Source organism: Mytilus californianus, unplaced genomic scaffold, assembly GCF_021869535.1.
Source record: "Mytilus californianus isolate M0D057914Y unplaced genomic scaffold, xbMytCali1.0.p SCAF_2, whole genome shotgun sequence".
NCBI lineage: Eukaryota > Metazoa > Mollusca > Bivalvia > Mytilida > Mytilidae > Mytilus > Mytilus californianus.
Genome location: NW_026262668.1, coordinates 136,399,194 through 136,422,996, shown reverse-complemented (window position 1 = coordinate 136,422,996; position 23,803 = coordinate 136,399,194). Strand labels below are relative to the sequence as shown.

Here is a 23,803-nt window from a genome sequence, read left to right as displayed (position 1 = left end):
GCAAAGACCCTATGAGTGAATCGATATTAATACCAAAATATGCAATCCGTTATTACTTGACAACAGTATCGTAACTATATCCTCTCCAAATAAGTCTGTTTAAAGGTTTGGTTAGCTTTTGAGGTGAATGCCGACATTTTTGTGCTTTGCAAAGAATATTACCATAAAATATTGGATGTGAAATATCTGAACGTATAAGATGTCTGCATGTAGATTTATATTTACGAATGATGTCCTTGTACCGATGATAAAATTTAGTAAATGTTTTGACTAGTTTGTGATATCGAAAACCCTGGTGTAATAATTTTTCAGTAATGCAGAGATTAAAACATGATTTCAACTCTCTCTTGATGATTTTGTTTCATTTTTGCGCAGTAACAGTCTAGCAGCGCCTGTATATGGAGTATATATCGTTCAGTCTCCGTCGGAAAAATCAAATATGATAGCTGACAATGTATTAGCCACTCTTTATCAAATTGCATTTTTATAATCAACCATATGTTAGACTCCTCACACATAATATTATTTATTACCGAATTATTATTTCGACACCATATATTTAATATTACTATGAAACGATATATTTATTTCGTAGATAATATAGTTTTAATGGTCAATTTTTAATTTACTTTATGAATAGTATGATATTAATTTCTATGAAAAAAACTAAACTATTAGATACAGTTTAAGCACCATTATCAAATACAAATGTAAACAATGTTGTCGTACTATAATAATATGTATATATATATATATATATATATATATATATATATATATATATATATATTTCAAGAGTAGACTGTATAAGACTCACATCTTCCATCTGTAGAACAAGCGAGTTACTGTTGCCAACATTAAACCTATGAACACTTCCTTCATCTCCCGTTACAGTCAGAGATGCACTAAACTTTGGTGTATAAACCTTTTCAGCCAGTCCTGTTATGGCTTGTAATGTGATAACGGTATCCTGTAAATACATACTCATTTAAGATACATGTTTATTTGATTTTGAGCAAATATCCTAAATCCAACTCCAAAACTGAATAACACGTGTAAAACAACATCACTTGAGTTATAACAATGTGCTTCGAGTACTGTGTGAAAATTTAACTGGTGTTCATGTTGGCGATGCTTAAATTGTTGGCATATTTTTGCAGTCTTAGATCAAAGGAACATCTAGCCAGGAACTTAAACTTCTGGGGTGTTTAATTATGTCCTAAAATTGTCCCCCTTTCTTAATACCGATCAGTTAAAAAAAAGAATTAAACGTAAGTGTAGTAAATATACGTTCAGAAGATATCTCTATATTTTTATTTCGATTTTTGAAATTTCTTCAAATTTGTACTGTACACTGTCCTCTGTACAATGGAAATAACCCAATTATTTAAATAAATGCTAATGTTTGTTTTCTAAAGATATTTTCAAGTTATCATTCAGATATCATTAAAAAAGCCTCTTTTACTATTTTAAGATTATAAGGGAGTTGGGAAAGATACCCTAGGGGACATTTAACCTCAACAGAAGGTCTTGTTTAGTAGAATTTTATGCCGGTTCATGTATTTACAGTTGTAGATGAACCGGAATTTTACACAATGCATTGCTTTTGAAATTATGCAAGATCTTGTTTTAAACACTGCTATCTTATAGATACAGCAGTCGATAGTGTAGTGTTCTAAGACATAATTTCGATATCTGAACATTGAATTTTCTGCAGTCTTTTAGTAACTGTGAAAGTTATTTCATAAGGTAACATACTGGAACGTTTATCATTATTGTGTTCTAAACACATATAATTTAGTTAAGTGTTTTTCTAGAATTATTTTCTTGTACAGCTAACAGTAGTAGAATGTTGGTCAGCATGAATTAAATAACCAGGTTAAGTACAGTCACCAATAGTAGAACGTGGGAAAGCATGATCTTTATGTAACCAGGTTAAATACTCTGCGGTTGCGTTCAATTACAGTTCTCATTTTAATACCAGTTTTATTTTATGTTTACCTGTGTAGAAATGAACCCGCCAAATGGATTTCGCTGCTTGTTTAACCATCTCACTACTTTCATTCCATTTGCAGTGTCGTTTTTTAAATTATATATTAATAATACATATGATGTTATTTCAATATCTAATGCTCTGACTTGAGTGTGAGGTGGTTTCCAGTGACTGTATGGTTGTATTGATGCTGCTTCCATATCAGATAACTGCCAGAATTTGTCGCCACCTATGGAGTAAAGAAAACAGGTTCTTATGTTAACCTTGACTAGTCTTTCTTGATCGAAATTCATAGATGAGAGGCTACAGAATGGCAAAATATACGGTTTCATTTTTGAAAATGGGTTAATTGGTTAATTATAAATTCAAACCTTTTCAATTTCAAAGTGAAATTCGAAATTTTATTCACATCGTAGTAATTGGTTTTATACTTAAATCAATAAACTTATTGTGTAATCAATATCTAAAAAGCAAATTAAAGCTCGTTAAGTGGAATTTCAATTTAAATAAAGATGTTATATACATGCATCTAGTCATCTGAAAAATGCATCATGATTAACGAAGTTTATATTTGTAGTTCATAAATATAACATCAAGTATTTATCCTGTTGGAAAACGTTGCATTGAGATCTTGATGTCTGAATTTTTCACAGAACTAGGGTACGCCATTAAAAAACTACAAAAACAACATAATATAAAACGGTAATTTACATAAAGAGATTTGCAAACTAACCTATGAGCCATGCCTTGCAAAAAACTTATTTCATACACATTGAATACATACACAATTTCTTTTAGCTAAATATCTTTTATAAATATTTATGACATGATGTCAAAATAAGACTCATTCGGTAGTTTTTGCATTCGAAGCTTTGCATTATAAGCTAGAGGGTTTGAAGTCCAAATGCAAGTATGTTCGACATAATTTTTAAATATTTACACTCATATCTGACATGCCAATTATGCAAGGTCTTGGTAAAATCTGGATCATTTTATTTGATACATATTCTTTAGTTTTTATTTGTTTTTTTTTTATTTTCGAATCAAAAGGACAAAACATGTGTAAAGATGCACATCTTTTATCCGTCATCCTTTTGAAAGTTTAATGGACGCCGTCATCATTTGGTTGATTGTTATTTTATATATGTGTCACATATGACAACGAATGTGTTCTACTTGTAGTAAAAACAATACCCCCTCTTAGCAGAGATTGAAGCCGAATGTGACTTGTAGCTATTCAGGTGTTTTGGTCTAACACATATATGCTTTTCAAATGATTAAGTTTCAGCGTTCATGGTGAAGGTAAATCGAGAAAAGAGCTTTGGACGCACGAAATAAAAAATTATCAACTTTTCATACTTATATTGAGTAACACCACGGGTGCCACTACTTAAACAGGAACTGTATATGCTTACCGTATGTGTCCTGTTTTCGATAGGGACATTTAAGCTCAGGATAGATTGGCATGGCGGGCGATGCATGTACAGCAGAAGACACTTACCCTGTCGATGCAGTCGGTCGCGTCTGTTGGAGTGCACGTCATTCTCTAAGTTAACGTTTTTTTCCTTAGTTTATTAATTTTTTTTTGTTGGACTTCTGAATTCTAATTTCTCTCTCATTTTCATTTCATTCGTTGGTATATACCTTTGTCTCAATTCATTTCGGTTACTTAGCTTCTCGTATTATTTAACTTATTTAACAGTTACACAAACCGAGCGCAGCAATAATAAATACATTTCATATTATTTATCTTATTCTACTAAAATCACTGATAATGGACAGTTATTCGTTGAAAATACCGTCCTCTCAATATTAAACTTTTCTTCATTGATTATTTTACAATTCTATAATTACTTTGGCGATGAATTGTACAAATGTTTCTTAAGCAAATTACTTTTCTGTCTGTGTGTTCCCAATTAAAGTTAAACCAGAAATATGAACAAAGCACCTACATATTACTCTTTAATGAGTATTATACCCTTATGTCAACCAATACAACAAACGTAATAAAAGACATCCTTTTCAAATGTATTTAGTGTATATAAAATGTTCCAAAATCAATCATATTTTACACTGAATAACTTTGTTTTGTAAATAATATCATTAAGCTTCGTTAAAAGGTTTCTATTCGATGCTTACTCGTTGTATTAGCCATGATTTCAATTTGCTTTAGCAGTGCATCTGACAAAGGTGTTTTGGTTAAGGTTAAAGCGTATGTACATATAATCAATTCGTATAGATAACTTGAAGAAACATTTTGGTGTTGCTCTAAAGACTTCGTAATATGAAGAGTTCCCCTGCGTATAGATGAATTTACTTCATTCACCATCTGAAATTTAAAAAGAGAAAATAAAGTAGACAAGTTATAAAACGATTGATATATAGTTGGGCTAGTCTGACAAGTATTACAATTAATTTTTCTTTTCTTATTTATACCTCTAGTGTGACTACGTAAAGCTCTTTCAAATTTATGAAATATCTGTTGACATTTTTTTTTCTTCAGAAAAATAGATCAATATGCATTTATTAAATTATTTGTTTACATTACAATATGGTATAAACGAAACGTTATTACATGCTCTACGATAGATATCTAACTGGCATGAAGAAACATTTTTTTATTTTTCTAAACTAACTTCTTCTATGTAATTATGCTTCGTAACCTACAAATATTTTACTTATATATATCCTATCTGTATCAACTAAAAGTTAAAATAGAATGTTCACATCAACATTTTTTTAAAAATCAAGAATAAAGATAAAATATCATTTAAATAATTCGAAATACTAAGGAGGCGTGGACAGATTTGCCAGATTTGGAAATTTGGGGAAAATTGTTTGGTTTTCATTACTCTTAAAAGAGGGACGAAAGAGACAAGAGGGACAGTCAAACTCATAGATCGAAAACAAACTGACAACGCCATGGCCAAAAATAAAAAGACTAACAGACAAATAATAGTACAGATGACACAACATAGAAAACCAAAAACTAAGCAACACGAACTCCACCAAAAACTGGGGGTGATCTCAGGTGCTCCGGAAGGGTAAGCAGATCCTGCTCCACATGTGGCACCCGTCGTGTTGCTTATGTTATTACAAATCCGGTAAATAGTCTAATTCGGTAAGTCATATTCGTGAAAAGGGAGGGTATTGTAGTTACGACATAAGGAACATATCCGATATCATCTGTGAAACGGTTATTCCGTAACCGTCAACCAACTCGTGATGGCGTCCGTAAAATTTACGAAGGGATGATTTCAACTTCCCCATTTGGAACTCTTGGTTAAGCTTCGTTAGTAATTTGACTTTCCAACTTTTGAGCGCCGATGATGAATTATATGAATACGAACTGATGTACTGAGGTTTTAAGCCGTATTTTTGGGTGAATTTGTTAATCCTTGAAAAAGATAGAAAAATGAAACGACACACCTTAGCTTTTTTTACTGTTTTATTCCATATTGTAAGGCTTGCTGATTTTTGTCTATATTTTAATAATGTAGGATGCATAACTTATTAACTTTTTTTTTTGTGTTTTATTGGATTTTCTTTTCTAACACATGATTTTATTATTTTAAAACTCGTTTCTTGTTTTTGTAACGAAAGTTAACAAATATTTGGGTATAAAGTATTCGTTAAATGTCTTTCTCAAGTTAAAGGGAGACAATAGTGGAAAACAAACAACACAGTCATGATACAAATTCAAATAACTCACATGACTAGGTATCTGATTTTGACTTTTTCCCTCTTCGAATGCAATAATGACATATGCTGTTAAACTCGCAGAGCTTGATGCTGATCCGCCCTGTATATAATAATAATGGTCAAATGGAATGAGTGAAACATACTTCTTATGTAGCGATTCTTTTTCAATATTTTACTTTGCTTCGTGTTGCTCTGTTTTGTATTTTTTGTATGGTGTTTGAAATGTTTTCTTTGGTCACATTGGTTGTCTCTTCTCTTTCTTTTTTTGTATTGCTAATTTGGTACAGTCGTACTATTTTTAAGAAGAATCAGTGTAAATGAAAACGAGGAATGTATAGATATCTATTTTCAAGCTGGATCAAATGTTCAAACACACACTAGAAAGAGAGATGAAAGAGCATATTTCTTTTTTGACCTACCACTTCTAACATGTAGGGTATCAAAACATGTATATGTACATCAAGCAAACGTTGTCTATCAAGATCTTGGAATTGAATACTTCAACTATGGACGAAATGTATAACCATAATAAATTCATTTCAGAAATAATTTTCAGAAACTCGTAAAAGCATTTTCTGTATAGAAACAATATATATCAAAATTCAAAGTACTGCTGCCATATCAACTGATATCGATTTTATCAGATTTATTAAGTGAATTTAATGTACAATTATTTCTGTTGCTAATATTTATTTGTCTACATTATCAACTTTGTTTTCCAAAATATATTATGTTTAGAAACTCAATATATAAAATATAAAGCATTACTGCAATAAAAGCATTCAGATTTTATCTTTTTGCTAAACACACAATTTTCACTTCATGTAAGAAACATTTCTTTATAGCGAATGATGAGTTCCTCTTAAAGTTGATGTGTTTCCCTCGGTTTTAGTTTGTTACCCGGATTTTTTTTTTTTCTTATTCGAATTTTGACTATTGAACAGTGGTATACTACTGTTGCCTTTATTCATACCTGTAATGCTTTACTGTACACCGTGCCGTACTCTTTGAATTCCCCGGAAGACCTTTGCCTCCTTAGAAGAAAATATGTTGCTTTCCTAATCACATCTGGATCAATGTAAGTAGATTCTGCCGCTTGTGCAAATGATTTTAACACAAAAGAGGTCAACCTTAAAGTAAATTAGAGGCAACAGTAGCTAACCATTTTTAAAATTTCGTGAATCCATCAATAAAATAAAAATAGGTTAAAAAGAAAAAATCTGATGAAATCAGAGCAAGATCGGAGGCATTCCTTAACATCCATGCATGCATCAACCGTCATTTGAATCCAAACACATCTAAAATATCACACGACTATTCTGCTAACTGAAGATTTAAGACTGCGAAAACAAGCCATTGCAGAGTGGAGACACAGAAAAATTGCTTCGGTGAACCAATTCGTGATGGTGACCGAAAAACTAATAAAATATCGCTTTCAGTCATTCTTATTCATAACTTTTTTTGAGCATTTATATGTCAGCAGCACACCCCTGTTGGTGAAGTCTGTATAGTGTGAACCTGCACGCACGTTACGTCTTTATTAAGATTTGTAAATCCCAAAACGATAGAGCAGAGAGCACTTTACTGCTACGAAAAAGGAAGCTGACAATTGGATAGTTGAAATCATCAGATTTGTCATTGGATTTAGTTTGGAATCGTACATCTGTATCAACATCAATGAAAAGATCGAAATGTGACATGTTCAAAGGAGAGTTATGACCAAAACACTTGTCTTTGTTAGTTAATTTGTTTAAATACATAGTGAATTTGTATAGATAATACGTTGAAACATTCAAACAATCTACGCTATATCATTTATCTAAAAATCGTTTTCTTTTTTTATTCGTAAAATTGATCCTAGAAGTTACCATGTAGAACCTTGTCTATCAGAGTGACCAAATGCACTAAAGGATCCATCATGTCGAGCATATGATAGTTGACGTTGATATCCTGTAACGAAAATATATATAGTATTATCGATAGCTACCACATTATGTAAGTGGTGTACTGTGACTTCCATTTTGCAACACCAAATAGCAACAGTACATTTAGTTGTGCATGTTTATTTTTTTTTCTATATTGATTCTTCTATTTTTAATAGTATGATGTATTACAGAATGAATTTTGTATGCATTAGTTGCAGATTTACATAAAAATAATAAATACTATGGGCGTATTTAGGAAATACTACCTTACAAGCAAATCAGCTGTATCAGAGTAATGAAATGAAACCAGGATTACTTCCGCAGAGGCTTGAAATATTTGCCGTGAATGATAGACTGAAAAGCTTCAAGATTTGTGTGGACAGTAAAAACTGAACATGACCTCTATATCAATTTTCGACGGTGCTGATCTGTTTGGTTTCGAAGACAAGCGAATGTCGTATTCGTAAGAGAGCTTAAAGAGATAAGCAGTTTCAACTTGAGATATTCTATATATGCCTTTATAGTGATAAGTGAAGTCCACACAGTTTGTGTCAAATGAATGAGACTTTGGATGACTGACCAAAAGCTGTCCACGATATTGGATTAGTCTGCAGCCTGGTACAAAAGTTCGAAAAGTAGTTTACAAAATACTGTACACATCCAAAACCAATACAGCCATGTGTGCTTAAATGGAGTTGAGGATATTTTGTCAGAGAATGACTGACAATTTACAAGAATATAATGTAAATTCAGAAATTATTGCGTGCCTTAATTATTGCAATGTTTAAAGAATGGACAAAAATTCGAGATTAATTATTGCGATTTCAGGAAAATATGTATACAGATATATGCATCAGATATCAGAATGCGAGTTCTTATTATTGCGATAATCGAATTATTCGCAGTAATAGAAACCTAGCAATAATTTCTGAGTTTACAGTATGACTACTATATGTCAAAGGACACACAATATCGACAATATCAACATCTAGTAATAGCTATATATAGTTTCATACAAAGTTTGTGGGATATTGTATATTTAAAATAACAGCAATATGATCATCCTATGATAGAAAATTGCTAGCTGAGGTTGTAATATGTTACTACAACACAAATTCGTAGTACACTAAAACGTGAAGGCACTGTACCATCTTACAGATTATACAAACTAAACCAAATATGTACATCCATTCCATATAAAAGTATACAACAATAGTAAAAACCATACTTGTTTGATATCAAAGATAAATGATTTTGAATAGGGGTTTTATTCATGATTTGGCATTTGTAACAATATTTTCTAAATTGTCAAAAATCGTGGAACACCAGCGAACGTTCGGACAATACACCCAAATACTTTTACAGCTCATTTCATAATGCTAGCAAGACAAAGGTTTGTTTGGCTTGCTTGCTTTGTTTGTAGCAATGTTTGCTCAAGCATTGTAATTAAGATTGACATCTGAAAAAAACATAAAAAGGCGGATTTAAACATATATACATTATATTTAAATTTGATTGGACATTATCAAATAATCAAATTTACCTATACACAGGTTTAACTCCGCCTACTTATATTGTTTGTAGATGTCGAGCTTAATTACAATGGTTGAGCAAACATTTATACAAACAAAGCAAGCAAGCCAAACAAACCTTTGTCTTGCTAGCATTATGAAAAGAGCTGTAAATTGTATCAATATGTTTATGTACATCTGTAATACATCATGCTATTAAATAATGAGGAATCAATATAGAAAACATAATAACCATATCAAACTGTATGTACTGTGGTTATTTGGTGTTGCAAAATGGAAGTCACAGTACATCGAGAACGCGAAGGCACATTTAATATAGGGCACCGTTTACATAGTGTGGTTACAACTGCTTAAGGTCGACAAGAATTAAAGTTTAAAACTGTTTAAAAAAAAACAAATATTTACTTTTTTCTAAAGCATCTAAATTTGTACAAAATTGCTAGACCTTTATGTTAATATGATGCACCGTATTTAGAAAAGTATTGCCTCGTCGGAAACTAAATGCAATAATTTCAAACAAACATTAAATTTTAAAGAGCAATAAAAGTAAAAAAGAACCAAAAAAAACATGAAACCAATTTGTAACTAAAAGAATTTGATATAAAATTGTATTGAATAAGGAAGAACACTAAAACATCTGGTCTATCTTTCCTCGTACGACATATTATGTGTGTTGTCGTAATTTCGTAAAGTATAGAGTTTACAAACGTTACATAAACAATAAGGAGAAGATAACTAAGGACAGTACAAAGCTAACAAAACATTTCAAAGAAAACTAAAGAATGAAAAACATGAACTTTGCCAAACATCTTTGGAAAACTCATGAGCACTGAATGATCTGCACGATCTACTCCCTATGTTACATATGATTGAATACGTCGAAGAGTTATATCATGTGATAACGCAGCATGCAATAGAAAATTGTCTAGACCTTCAACATCACCAAATTTATAAACCACTGTTACATATAAATCCCAAAACGTGACTGAATGTGAAAGTTTGAAATGTGACATCGGGTTTTCATAATAAAGGATCGTAAGAATATATCGGTGGAAACAACACACATATAAAAATAAATCAAAATAAACACTAAAAGGTGAAGCAAAAGTAACACGAAACCCTTATAAAAAACAAGGGTTGAACTCTTAACAGGTGAAAATTATGTGATAGTTCAATAGATCGTAGAATAAGAAGATATATTGATGGTGCTACAAGAGGTTCATTTAAGTAATCCGGACATATTGAGATGTTCCTGCTCCAGTGTTCTGTTTGGATCATGGTTGAAAATGTATCTGGTTATTAGGCTCCACACTATATCGGACTCGTCAGTTTTGTTTTCTACACAGAAGACATTTTCGATTTCGTACATTATACGTACATGACAATTCACTAGACCAAGATATATTCAGCACCATTATTGTACAATTTGATTTTGACAACTATACAGTGTCATAGATCAAACTTATTCGTTTAGTGTATGTTTACTTGTTATTGTTTAAATGTCTTTTTGATCGAGTTAAGCCATTTCAATTGATAATTTATAGTGTCTTTTTATGTTGTAATGTTACACTACTGTCTCAGATTAGAGTGAAGGCCTGTTTAAACGTTTAAACCCGCATTTTTAAATCCTAAATAAGGAGCACGTTGTTCAGTGGTTGTCGTTTGTTGGTGTGGTCCGTAGGTGTTTCTCGTTTCTCGTTTTTTATATAGATATAGCGTTAGTTTTCCTGTTTGAAGTGTTTTACACTAGTAATTTTTGGGCCCTTTATAGCTAGCTGTTCGATGTGAGCCAATGCTCAGTGTTGAAGGCCACACTTTGACCTATAATTGTTTACTTTTTATACATTGTGACTAGGATGGAGAGTTGTCTCATTGGCACTCATACCATATCTTCTTATTTATAATTATTGAACTGATATCGTTTTACCTGCTGTAAGGAATTTGTCTATTTTAGCAACGATATCATCAGTCAGTCGCCCGGTTACATTCAGGTATGCTGATATAAACACATTTGGTACAAATCTGACAAGGTTTTGTTCGCCACATCCGTATGACATCTGCAGTAAATCTTCTATTCCAGATAACGTTTTTCCAATAATGTCACCTGTAAAACATTTTTGTTTGGTGAAACATAAATTTTTTTTGCGTAAAAAGCAAGAAAGTTAAATTATCAGTACAATTAATTAATTGGTTACCCATAAGCAAACAACGTGTGAAAAAACTCTATGGCGACTTTTAAAGAATTATTCTGACTTGCGTCCTAGTTATTTCTATAAAATATTTTTATATATTAATAATAACGCTATTTCACAATTTGGCTTCTATATTAATCAAAAAACAAATAACAACTTGATGGAGAACGTTATTGGATGCGTTTACAACCTGCTTGATTATTCGCGGGTTGTGCTCTTTATTTTCAAGCATCGTTGAGTAAAATGGTAACAAATTTTATGTCTGATTCCCAAACAAACACCCATGTTTTAGACATTTCAAAATTTAATTCAACGTAGGAGATTCCTTAATCAAACTACAATACAAAGCGTGAAATCCGTAAAAACTCATATTTCAAAGTAAATATTAAAAGGTCTGTTCTTTTGTATCATGAAACATTGTGAAAAACAGTAAAGGAGTTGTTAATCAATGACTCAAAACTTGAAATGTCTCTTTTAAAGCTGCCGAACAGAACTTATTTGATTATTATATTGTTGTGTTTGAATATTTTAAGTCACGTTTTTAAACATCATAGAGATGTAAACGGTTGTGTACTTCTGGATGTGTCTATATGACCTCACATGCGGACTTATGTATAGAAATATGTTCACATTTGCCATCCTGTTCAACTGTAAAAAAAAAAAGCATTGCTGAGAAGTCGTCTATTTGGTCCGTTCGATCAAAATGTTCTCAAATCTAATGCATCGTATATACCTCAATACCCATGCTAGAGCTTTCTGTCCATGTCTTCTGTTAAACCCTTCTACAACTAAAAACTACATTTTAACGTCTGTCTCCAAAGAGATCTTTTAACGTAATACGCATCTGCTTCTATTTTCTTACCTATTACGGATACCTTGATAAACTGAGAATCATTGATAACGTTTGGAGGGAATGTCACGTCCACTCCTGTCGAATAGTATCTCTCATTACTTAAATCTATGGGTATAGGTATATTGTAATTCTGTTTTATACCCTCTGGCTAAAATAAAGGAAAAGGGTATGTTTAAACAAAGTAACAACTGTACCTTTGATTCTTACGAGTTATATCTATTATGTTTACACACTAATGTTAAAACTACATATCCTTCTGAATTTTATTTAGATGTAGGGACGGCCTCCAGCTCATCAATCCTGTTAAGATTCTAAACATATCACTATGTAGTTTCAAATAATAGTATTGAGTGAATTGACAAAGCAGAGTCACAGAATGCCTACAGCGACCATCCTCCATAAAACTTCATTGCAGATGTCCTCCCTGCTTAGACATGTTTGAAATGGCCATTTATAACAAAAAAATACAAAATATGATTTCACATTGGTTTTCGAATGCCATCATGTTTATCATACGGTCAATATGTAACAATGGTCGTCTGTCTCTACAAATTATCAATCTTTTAAAATTAACAAACATGTCGCAATGTTAATTCACAGAAGAGTATTCATAGATTGAGCAGAACCAAAATGTTGACGTTTGATCAGTACCAAATGAGGATTGTTTGTAGAAGACCTTTCATACATCATTTCTCCTAATGTTTTCTTTCTTTTAAAAACAAGTATATTTCAGATGACGATGACATTGGGAAAGTTAAGCTCAGGTGTCTTTTCAGGCCAAATGTATGGAACGCCGTAACTGTCGTATAGTGTAAATATTTTATGTGATTTGTCGCTTTGTCTTTACGTCCTGTCATTTCTTCTTTATGTTAAATGTAAGTGCCTTTATTTCCTGACACTGCATCTCTGTGTTATGTCAAATTAATTATTAATTTTGTCAAACAATTGAATGATATGTCATTGCTGTTCTTTGTTGTGTGCAATATGCATTACATTATTTTGTAACTACTGTATATTCTGTGAATTCATCTAAACTTTAAGATCAACCACCTTTACGTTCTTTCACATTTCCTCTAGGTTGTGTCTATTCTTCTTTTAAGTAAGTTAGTTAATAATTACGACCTGTCTCAAATGTGATTGTTATGTTGAATGTTCTAAACGTTTTGTTTTAATACATCTTTGTTCTATGAAAACCTCATGATATTATATTTTAATGGCTTTATGTTGTGTTTATACATATGTATCTTCTGTGAAAAAAAAATATATTATGGTATAGCTTATATGCGTTTTGCCAAACAACTGATACTTTCTGCTGACATTCAATATGTCATGTGAATCTACTGGTACGTTATGTGCAAACACGTATTGCATTATGTGCAAACACCTAATATGTTATGTGCAAATGCCTATTACATTATGTGCAAACACCTATTACGTTATGTGCAAATACCTATGACATTATGTGCAAGTACCTATTACATTACGTGCAAACACCTTTTATGTTATGTGCAAACACCTATTACATTATGTGCAAACACATATTACATAATGTGCAAACACCTTTTATGTTATGTGCAAACACATATTACGTTATTTTCAAACACCTATCACATTATGTGCAAACACTTATCATATTAAGTGCAAACACCTATTACGTTAATGGCAAACACCTATAACGTTATGTGCAAACACCTATTACGTTATGGTAAACGCCTTTTTAACACAGATTAAAACAAAACGCATCAATGATATATACATTTACAATAATCGAAAATTAAGGAAATCAAAAGAATGTTATATGTTAAAAACAAAATCCAACCGCATTTCTTTACGGAGATTGTGAACGGAGAATAAATTGATGTTCTCTTTCACGTCCACCAACCGGGTCATTATATAGGTCGCTATAGTTTGCATGTACACATGTATACTATATACATATAGTTTTGGAATGCGGCTTACTTATATATATAAATATATAACTGCGCCTTAAATTCATAAAACATGTACATATACGTGTATATGCATACTATGTTTAGCATACCTCATTCCTCAATAAAGTTTTAGTAATACTGTTTAACATTTTCACGGAGGGGGGTCTCAACATGAGTTTTTGGGTGCAGCCGGTATTTCAAAAACACCCCCGTTCATATATTGAAGACTTGTGAAATCACGACCCATAAAAAATTTTCATGGCAAAATCAGTACCCATTCATATATTCCTCAGAAATCACCTATTCATTTTATTTTAGATTCTAAAACTTGATTTTAAACGATAAATCAAGATTTGTACAAAACTCTAATCGTAAGATGAAAATAACTGACCCATTGACATATTATCTTGGTGAAATCGCAACCCATTGATATATTTGACGTATCAAAAATGTAACCCATTCCAGCGGCACATATGTATATACCTTCATATAAGAGACCCCCCACCCCCACCCCCGTGAACATATTGGCGAGTGATTTTATGAACTTTTACTGTGTTACTTTATAGTATAAAAGCAAAATAAAAAAAACAAAAAACAATCAAAAACAAATTGAAAAGAATCAAAAACAAAGGAAAAAAATACAACCAAAAACAAATGATAGTTCCTGATGAAATGTAAATTATTAACTTATAGTTATTTCTTGAGTTCATGGTATTGTTTTGAAGTTTCATCTAGTTGTTCACCCTTGTGTCGTCCGTGATATAATTATAGAATTAAAGCATATCTGAATACAACATTAGAATAAAGGTCCCCTTTTTGAAAGATTTCTCGGTAAAATCCTACTTTTAATTTTGGATGACTATACTTTATCCTGGTATAAATGTTTTGCGGTAGTTTCCAAGAAGTGCAGCCGGAAGGAACAATAACAATTCCCATTGTTTCTCCCGACTGCACCCCCGGACTAGAAATATAACGGGTGTAAGGATAATTTAGTATTTTAAGATTATTGATTATTGGCGAATAGGGTTGAATATGGTCCGTAAATTACCCTCCCGGTAGGCTATTCTAGCGAGAATCGTGTGCCAGTTAAATGCTACCTATGCAATGACGTCTCCCACGATTGATGTAGCAGATAAGGAATCCTTTAAAGAATTTAGATTTTATTGCAATTCATTTCCCATAATAGTCGTCTATATTATTCTGAATAACATTCCAAAGACATACTGGTATTTAGTGATTCATCCGTCCCTGACGAGGAAAAAAATCATTTCTGTCATCAAAGGCGTATTGAGACGGGGGGCCAGGTGGTCCGCCCCTCTTATCTGGGACTTTTTAAAAATTAACAGGGGGTTTTGGCAAAATTTTGTCCGAGCCCCCTAATACAACTGCTTATAGAATCAAAAAAAGTAGCGCCCTCCCCCTATTCAAAAATTATGGTTCCGCCACTGGTCATTGACTGAGAAATCACACATACCTATACCATTGATAGCCTATTTTAATATGTATACATGTAATAAATATAGAAGCCAAAAAAGGATGTTCGTTTCTCAGTTTCAAAATAACAAGCTTTTCATTACCCTGTTATTTATTAATAGGAGATTGATAAAGGAGCTAAAAGAGCAAAAAATAATATTGGTCCGTGTGTTTGTTTTCCAGATATAAGCCAATGATATTTTAGCGGGAAAATTTTCTCTCTTCATTTTGATATCTTTATCATTGACACGTTTTAGTTCTCAAAAAGTATTAAAATATAACAAGGATTTAATATTTTTTTACAAATGTCTTATTATTCTTATTATATTTTAATACTTTTTGAGAACTAAAACGTGTCAATTCAATATTGTACATGTAAAAGATTTTGATAAGAAAACTGGGAGTAAGCGAACAAATTTTTTATGGTATTTAAACGAATAAAACAAGAGGATTCCAAAAATTTCCAAAACATGACAAGCGACCATCCTTAATCTATAATCAGAGGCAAGAAAATGAAATAAGAATTAAAGCCTTCCCTTTCGTCTTTAGAGTCTGTCTTTCTTTTCGTTAAATGGGTGCATTTTTTAAAAGAATCTTCACAAAATATTTCATCGATTTCAAGGCGATCCAGATTTCATCAATTTAAAAGAGATTCCGCCTTTTTATGATAATTTTGGATTGAATCATGTGGACTAAATGCCTCGCTAGCTATTAATATATTTTTCAACACTTTAACGGCAACCGAGAAAAGGGGGACCGGTATTTCTAAAGTTGGCAATATTTAACGGAAACTGTCAAAACAATGTATATTATAGAATGATTACATGTAGATCCAATAGAATATATTTGTATGAAAATTTATATACTTTAAAGTCAGATTTCTCAGATGTGGAGCAAATCCCTTATATGAAAATTTGCCTAAATATGTGTATTTAGCTAAATTTATCAAACCATTCGCGTCCATAACTTAACGCATTGAAGGTTACCGTAAATACCGTATCCGGCAATGATATTTATCAAATTTATGACTCTCCGTTCGGAAAAGTAAGTAGATGTTTCAAATTTAATCATCAATATTCGTTGAAATGATGAACAAAAAGATAAAATCATATCAACAACGGTCGAAAAATGTCTTGATTATATATAAGCGATTTATTTAACTGTAACCTTTTTCTAAAAAGTGGTGGAAAAATGAATTGGGGTCAAAAATAAATATACTAGCTGACTATGCGGTATCGGTTTTACTCATTGTTGATTACTGGCGAATACGTACGGTGACCTATAGTTGTTAATTTCTGTGTGATTTGGTCTCTTGTGGAGAGTTGTCTTATTGACATTCATACCACATCTTCTTTTTCTTATAGTCAACCAAAAAAAACGATACAACACTTTTATAAAAAAAATATACCGTTTGGTAGAAAACAATGACAATTAGAATATGTATTTTTTTATCGTTCTTCATGACACGCCTCGGACAGTTACTTGACCAAATACGGATGGATCAAAGTCATTATCCGGAATTTCAGTTTGCGGGATTTAATAGCGAGTATGACCAGTGAAGGTGATACAAAACTGATAACACATATCATTTAGAGGAATTATGTGTATGTGTCATTTTTGTGGATTACAGATAAGGCAGTTTTCAATATGAAAAAAAGTTTTGAAAGAAATTGCAGCTTTTTTATATACCCTTCTGCTTTTCTTGCACATTTATAATTAAGAATCAAGAATACCAAATTTTGCCAAAACTCCCTGTTAATTTAAAAAAAAGTCCCAGATAAGAGGGGGCGTGCCACCTGGCTCCCCGTCTCAATACGCCTCTGATGACAAATGTTTTTTTTTCCTCTTTAGGGACGGAGGAATCACTAAATACCAGTATGTCTTTGGAATGTTATTTAGATTCCTTATCTGCTACATCAATCGTGGGAGACGTCATTGCATTGGTAGCATTTAACTGGCACACGATTCTCGCTAGAATAGCCTACCGGGAGGGTAATTTACGGACCATATTCAACCCTATTCGCCAATAATCAATAATCTTAAAATACTAAATTATCCTTACACCCGTTATATTTCTAGTCCGGGGGTGCAGTCGGGAGAAACAATGGGAATTGTCATTGTTCCTTCCGGCTGCACTTCTTGGGAACTACCGCAAAACATTTATCAGGATAAAGTATAGACATCCAAAATTAAAAGTAGGATTTTACCGAGAAATCTTTCTTTTTTTTTTTTAATTTGTTTTTGGTTTTTCATTTTGCTTTTATACTATAAAGTAACACAGTCGACCTGTCCGTCATAGATCATATAACGACTCGCCAAAATGTTCATGGGGGAGGGGAGTCCTTTCCTATATGAAGGTATATACATATTTGACGCGGGAATTGGTCACTATTTTGATAGTCAAATATATATCAATGGGTTGCGATTTCGCCAAGGTAATATGTCAATAGGTCAGTAAATTTCATCTTTCGATTATATTTTTGTACAAATCTTAATTTATCGTTTAAAATCAAGTTGAAATCTATAAAAATGAATATGTGATATCTGAGATCTGAGGAATATATGAATGGGTACTGATTTTACCATGAAATATTTAAATGGGTCGTGATTTCACAAGACTTTAATATATGAATGGGGTGTGTTTTTGAAATCCCGGATGCACATCTGTACCCAAAAACTCATGTTGAGACCACCCCCCCCCCCCCCCCCCCGTGAAAATTTTTAACAGTAATAACCAGTCTTCCAAAACCATATGTATTAAGTATGTATGCAAACTAAAGCGACCTATATAATGACCCAGATGGCGGAACTGAACGAGAGCATGCATCAATTTATTCTCCGTTCACATTCTCCGTAAAGAAATGCGGTTGGATTTTGATTTTAACATGTTACATTCTTTTGATTTTCTTAATTTTTGATTACTGTAAATGTATATAGTATTGATGTGTTTTGTTTTAATCTGTGTTAAAAAGGCGTTTACCGTAACGTTATAGGTGTTTGCACATAACGTAATAGGTGTTTGCACGTAACGTAATAAGTGTTTGCACATAATGTAATAATAGGTGGTTGCACATAACGTAATAGGTGTTTGCACATAATGTCATAGGTATTTGTACTTGACGTAATATGTGTTAGCACATTATGTCATAGGTATTTGTACTTAATGTTATAGGTGTTTGGACATAACATAAAAGGTGTTTGTATATAACGTAATAGGTGTTCGCACATAATGTCATAGGTATTTGCATATAAAGTTATAGATGTTTGCACATAATGTAATAGGCATTTGCACATAGCGTAATAGGTGCTTGCACATAATGTCATAGGTATTAACACATAACGTTATAGGCATTTGCACATAACGTTATAGGTGTTTGCACATAATGTAATACGTGTTTGCACATAACGTACCAGTAGATCCACATGACATCTTGAATGTTAACAGATAGTATCAATTGTTTAGCAAAACGCATATAAGCTATACCATGCTATATTATATTTTTCACAGAAGATACATATGTATAAACACAACATAAAGCCATTAGAATATAACATCATGAGGTTTTCATAGAACAAAAATGTATCAAAACTAAACGTTTAGAACATTCAACATAACAATCACATTTGAGACAGGACGTAATTATTAACTGACTTACTTAAAGGACGAGTAGACACAACATAGAGGAAATGTGAAAGAACGTAAAGGTGGTTGATCATAAAGTTTACAGGTATTCACAGAATATACAGTAGTTACAACATAATGTAGTGCATATTGCACACAACAAAGAATAGCAATGACATATCATTCAATTGTTTGACAAAACAAAGAATTAATTTGACATAATGCAGAGATGCAGTGTCAAGAAATAAAGGCACTTACACATAACTTAAAGAAGAAATGACAGGACGTAAATACAAAGCGACAAAACACATTAAATATTTACGCTATAAGACAATTACGGCATTCCATATAAATGGTCTGTTGATGAAACGGCATGAACGATCCTTTAGTTAATAATAAATAAGTCGATTTTTCACATCTTTCTCAAATTTTAAAAATATGAATGGTTTTTTTTTTCACTCGATCCGTTGTTTCTTAACGTTTGATGTTGTCAGTTTTTATGGACTTTCCCTTTTCAAATTCACCTTGGGGTTTTTTTGTTATACTTTTATTACAAGTGATTGGTGCCTACTTAGAAAACCGTTAATCATGCCATGTGTTTATATGTCTGTCTTATGTTGTCAAACATAGTTTTGCTCTGTCACGTCAGGCTTTTGCTACATAACTTGGAGTAAATGTTAATGTAAAACATTTGGTTTTGTAGACTGTTTTGTTGAGTAACTGTCTCAAAGACCTTTACCCTATATCCGACATATTTTTAATACAATAATGCTATATAATAATAAAATCCAGAAAACAATATTTTGTAACTTTTGAAATGTGAAAATGTGATATCAGGTTTTAAATAGTTGTACAAAAACTTCATCAACATTGAAATTAGTAATATGTGAACCTGACTCGTGATTTAGTCTAATACCAAACTTATCCATTAGCTCGGGAAACAAATGCTACAAACAGGCTTCAAAATTTGAGAACATATCTGAGCAAATCTGCAAAAAGGGTTACCAGTCGTAGCAAACCCCTCTTATAGATGATTTTAGATTATTCTAACACTACATTTCAACCTTCAGACTGCTGATATTCTATGAAATTATATAGAAAGCTTATACATACCTTCACTAAAAGTTGTCTTTGAACTGCATCAGCAACTGTTATTGTTCTAGCTGTAACATCAATTAATGATGTCCCTATTCGTACTGGGATAATTGGGAAATAAACGGATCTAACCGTGTCCTTCGGAACTAAAACTGTCTATCAAAATATAAAACAAATAGTTCCTAATTCAGAAAGGTATTATTCATACAATGACACAAAGTGCCGCTAACCAACATATCCCTTTTCCAAATGACAGTACAAGTTTCCCGCCCTTCTCCTCTGTCAACAATTGTTCAAAATCCATCTATTTATTGCTAAAACCCACGAAACATTTCTAACCTGGCGTTAATAAAACAAGAATCAACTTATTATTCAATCATTAAAATGATGTAACCAACGATTAATGAGCACACAATTTGCATGTCCAAAACACCTGTAGTACGCACTGGTTTCTGTTCTCCCGTTATTGTATAATAGTAACACATGTCGTCTCCAATGGTTCTTTGATCTCCCTTTATTCTCTAATATTAGCACTTTTCGCATGCATCGGTTTTCTTATCTCCCTTTATTGTTTAATATTTTTATACATTTAAGTAATGATCTATAAAAATAATGAGTACGATGGTATGATGGCCAATGAGACAACTAGCGACCTGAGAATTGACAAAAAGACATGGATATAAGCAACTATGGTATACTGTACAGCCTTCAACAATGAGTAAAACATATACCGTAATTAAGCTATAAACGGCTCAGGCATGCAAAAATGTGAAACGATTTAAAAGGAGAAAACCAATGGCCTGATTTATGATAAATCAATAAACGAAAAACAAATATAGACGATATCAACCAACGACATGTTCTTTGCCTGGGACAGACGCACAGAGAATGTGGTTGAGTTAAATACGTTTGTGAACGCTCAATAATCTCCTCTACCTTGGACATTGATTTAACAGTATAGCATAGAACAAACTGTAAAAACAAATTGGAAAGGGCTTATATTATTATATTAGAACAAAGCACAAAAGCCTAGAACATAAATAAATAAAAAGACACACAAAGTACCGTTTTAAGAGAACTCACAGTGATTGGAAAAAAAGGCGAATGATGTTAAAAGGACATTCAAAACTCACAAGTCAAAGAAAAGCTGACAACGCTATTGCAAAAATAAAGAAAAGAAAAACGTAGAAAAATTCGAAAAAGTCCATGTAAGCTACTTTAAAACGGTTTATAACTAATAAATAAATCAGGTTTTCCAACACTTAGATATCAACCAGTTCACATCCAACGCATGACCTTTTGCACTGCCAAAATATACACAGTATCGACAGGATGGTCAGTCATCCATTCGGTTTCAATTGATTCGGTAGTCTTCTAATTTTACTTCAATTATATGGGGAATATACATAGTATTCATGAATGATGAGTCAAAGTATCACATGGCCGGGCGAAATGCCAATAGTCTGTGATATGAAAGGCGCAATACAAATGATACTAGTATTTCATATGTTTGAGGGGTAATAATTTTTAATGAATATTAAAAGGTTAAAAACAATAATGTTCACTTATATCTACAACGCGAACTTTTGCTTTCTAAGAAGAATTAGATAAAACATACACGTATCATTGATGAAAACCACAAAATTTCGTTTATTCATTAAAACTTTTTGAAGTGGGTATTCTCCATCAAGAATACTGCTGAATATTGACTGACTTTTGTCCATTTGTAAAACCTCCAGAAAATAAATAATTGTGTTGAATTTTGTTGGAGGAGTTGATTACACAAAACAGGTACCCTTTTGTTTCCACCTGCGAGCCAAACTGACATTTTTCGAGAATTTAACATTGGGCAACCCGGTTTAAACTTCTAAATGCGCTGTTATTATATTACCTTCGTCCAATCTTTTCCAGGGAAGAAAATAGGGTTTCCGTCATTATCCGCAAAACTTATATTTTCATTTTTACTCAGGCTGACGTGAACCTGCAATAATAAGAAATGTGCGTAAACTAGTATACTTGTAATTATTATGAAATATGTCCAAATTTCCTGCCATTCATCCAGGTTCTTTGAAGAATCTACCTATTGTACGAATTGTTGATTAGTTCTCGTCCTGAATATATATGTGATATTTGCCACTGGATGTTAACCAAGAAACAATCTGAATGTTGTTTGAGAAACAAAAAAAGTAATTGCATCTGGGAAAAAAATGCAGTAACTCTCCTTAAATGTATTTCGATTCGAAGTATCAACAACATACAGGCGTGATATACTTATTCCGGTAAAATGGTTCTTTTTTCGATATTCTAGCGATTTTAAATACTTATCGGCCTCTCACAAATACTGCTAATTTCAATCAAATATTATGATGAATGAAACCAGACAGAAGTGTTAATTTTTTTTTTAAATTTATTTTTACCTGAGCGGCAATACAAAAAAATTCGTAAGGGTTCCACGGAACCCAGTGTCTCGCCTACTTTTTCTGTTAATCGCAGGCTCAACAAAAATGAGGAAGTAAATCAATAAAAATATTCCTCTTGATACTATCTTTTGATTGTAAGAAGCTTCTGTCCAGGTTTGGTAAAAATCCAGGATAGTTTATGAATCTAATAAATGTTTAAAAACTTTAACTGCAGACTGAATGTAATGTTAACTGGAAGAAAACAAAATTTTCTTCTAGATACTAGCATTTGATCATAAACAAGCTTCTGTCCAAGTTTGGTACAAATCCAAAATAGTATAGGAAAGTTATTTAAATTTTAAAAACTTTAACCACAGAGTGAATATGTTGTTTCCTGGCAGAAAATCTAAGTCCATTTATAAGTAAAATACGGAAAAAATGGATTTATTTTTTTACAAAATTTCCTTCTAGATACCAGTTTCTGATCATAAACAAGCTTCTGTTCAAGTTTGGTACAAATCCAAATTAGTATAAGAAAGTTATTAAAATTTTAAAAACTTTAATCACAGAGTGAATGTGTTGTTTCCTGGCAGAAAATCTAAGTCCATTTAAAAGTAAAATAAGGAAAAAATGGATTTATTTTTTTACAAATTTTACTTCTAGATACTATCTTATGATCATAAACAAGCTTCTGTCCAAGTTTGGTACAAACCCAAATTAGTATAAGAAAGTTATTAAAATTTTAAAAACTTTAACCACAGAGTGAATGTAATATTTCGCGGCAGTAAAACTAAGTCCATTTATAAGTAAAATACGGAAAAATAGAATTTGATTTTTACAAAATTTACTTCTGGATACTATCTTATGATCATAAACAAGCTTCTGTCCAAGTTTGGTAGAAATCCAGAATAGTTTAAGAAAGTTATTAAAATTTCAAAAACTTTAACCACAGAGTGAATATTTGTGGACGCCGCCGACGACGACGACGACGCCGACGCCGACGGAATGTAGGATCGCTATGTCTCGCTTTTTCGACTCAAGTCGAAGGCTCGACAAAAACCAGCTCAGACTTCATGTAGCAGAGGG

The 23,803-nt window shown here is 32.2% G+C and overlaps 1 protein-coding gene across 1 annotated transcript in view; it reads right to left on the bottom strand.

Moving 5' to 3' along the window:
* LOC127727833 (CD109 antigen-like) overlaps positions 1-23,803 on the bottom strand; it is an 82,861-nt gene that overhangs the window by 10,293 nt on the left and 48,765 nt on the right. Inside the window, exons 19-28 of the mRNA XM_052234948.1 lie at positions 22,210-22,299; positions 20,337-20,474; positions 12,207-12,345; positions 11,080-11,256; positions 7,564-7,645; positions 6,669-6,825; positions 5,706-5,795; positions 4,133-4,322; positions 2,002-2,222; positions 818-970 (exon numbers count right to left, since the gene is read on the bottom strand). Of these exons, the coding sequence (XP_052090908.1) occupies positions 818-970; positions 2,002-2,222; positions 4,133-4,322; positions 5,706-5,795; positions 6,669-6,825; positions 7,564-7,645; positions 11,080-11,256; positions 12,207-12,345; positions 20,337-20,474; positions 22,210-22,299 (1,437 nt within the window). The remainder of the gene's footprint in view (positions 1-817; positions 971-2,001; positions 2,223-4,132; positions 4,323-5,705; positions 5,796-6,668; positions 6,826-7,563; positions 7,646-11,079; positions 11,257-12,206; positions 12,346-20,336; positions 20,475-22,209; positions 22,300-23,803) is intronic.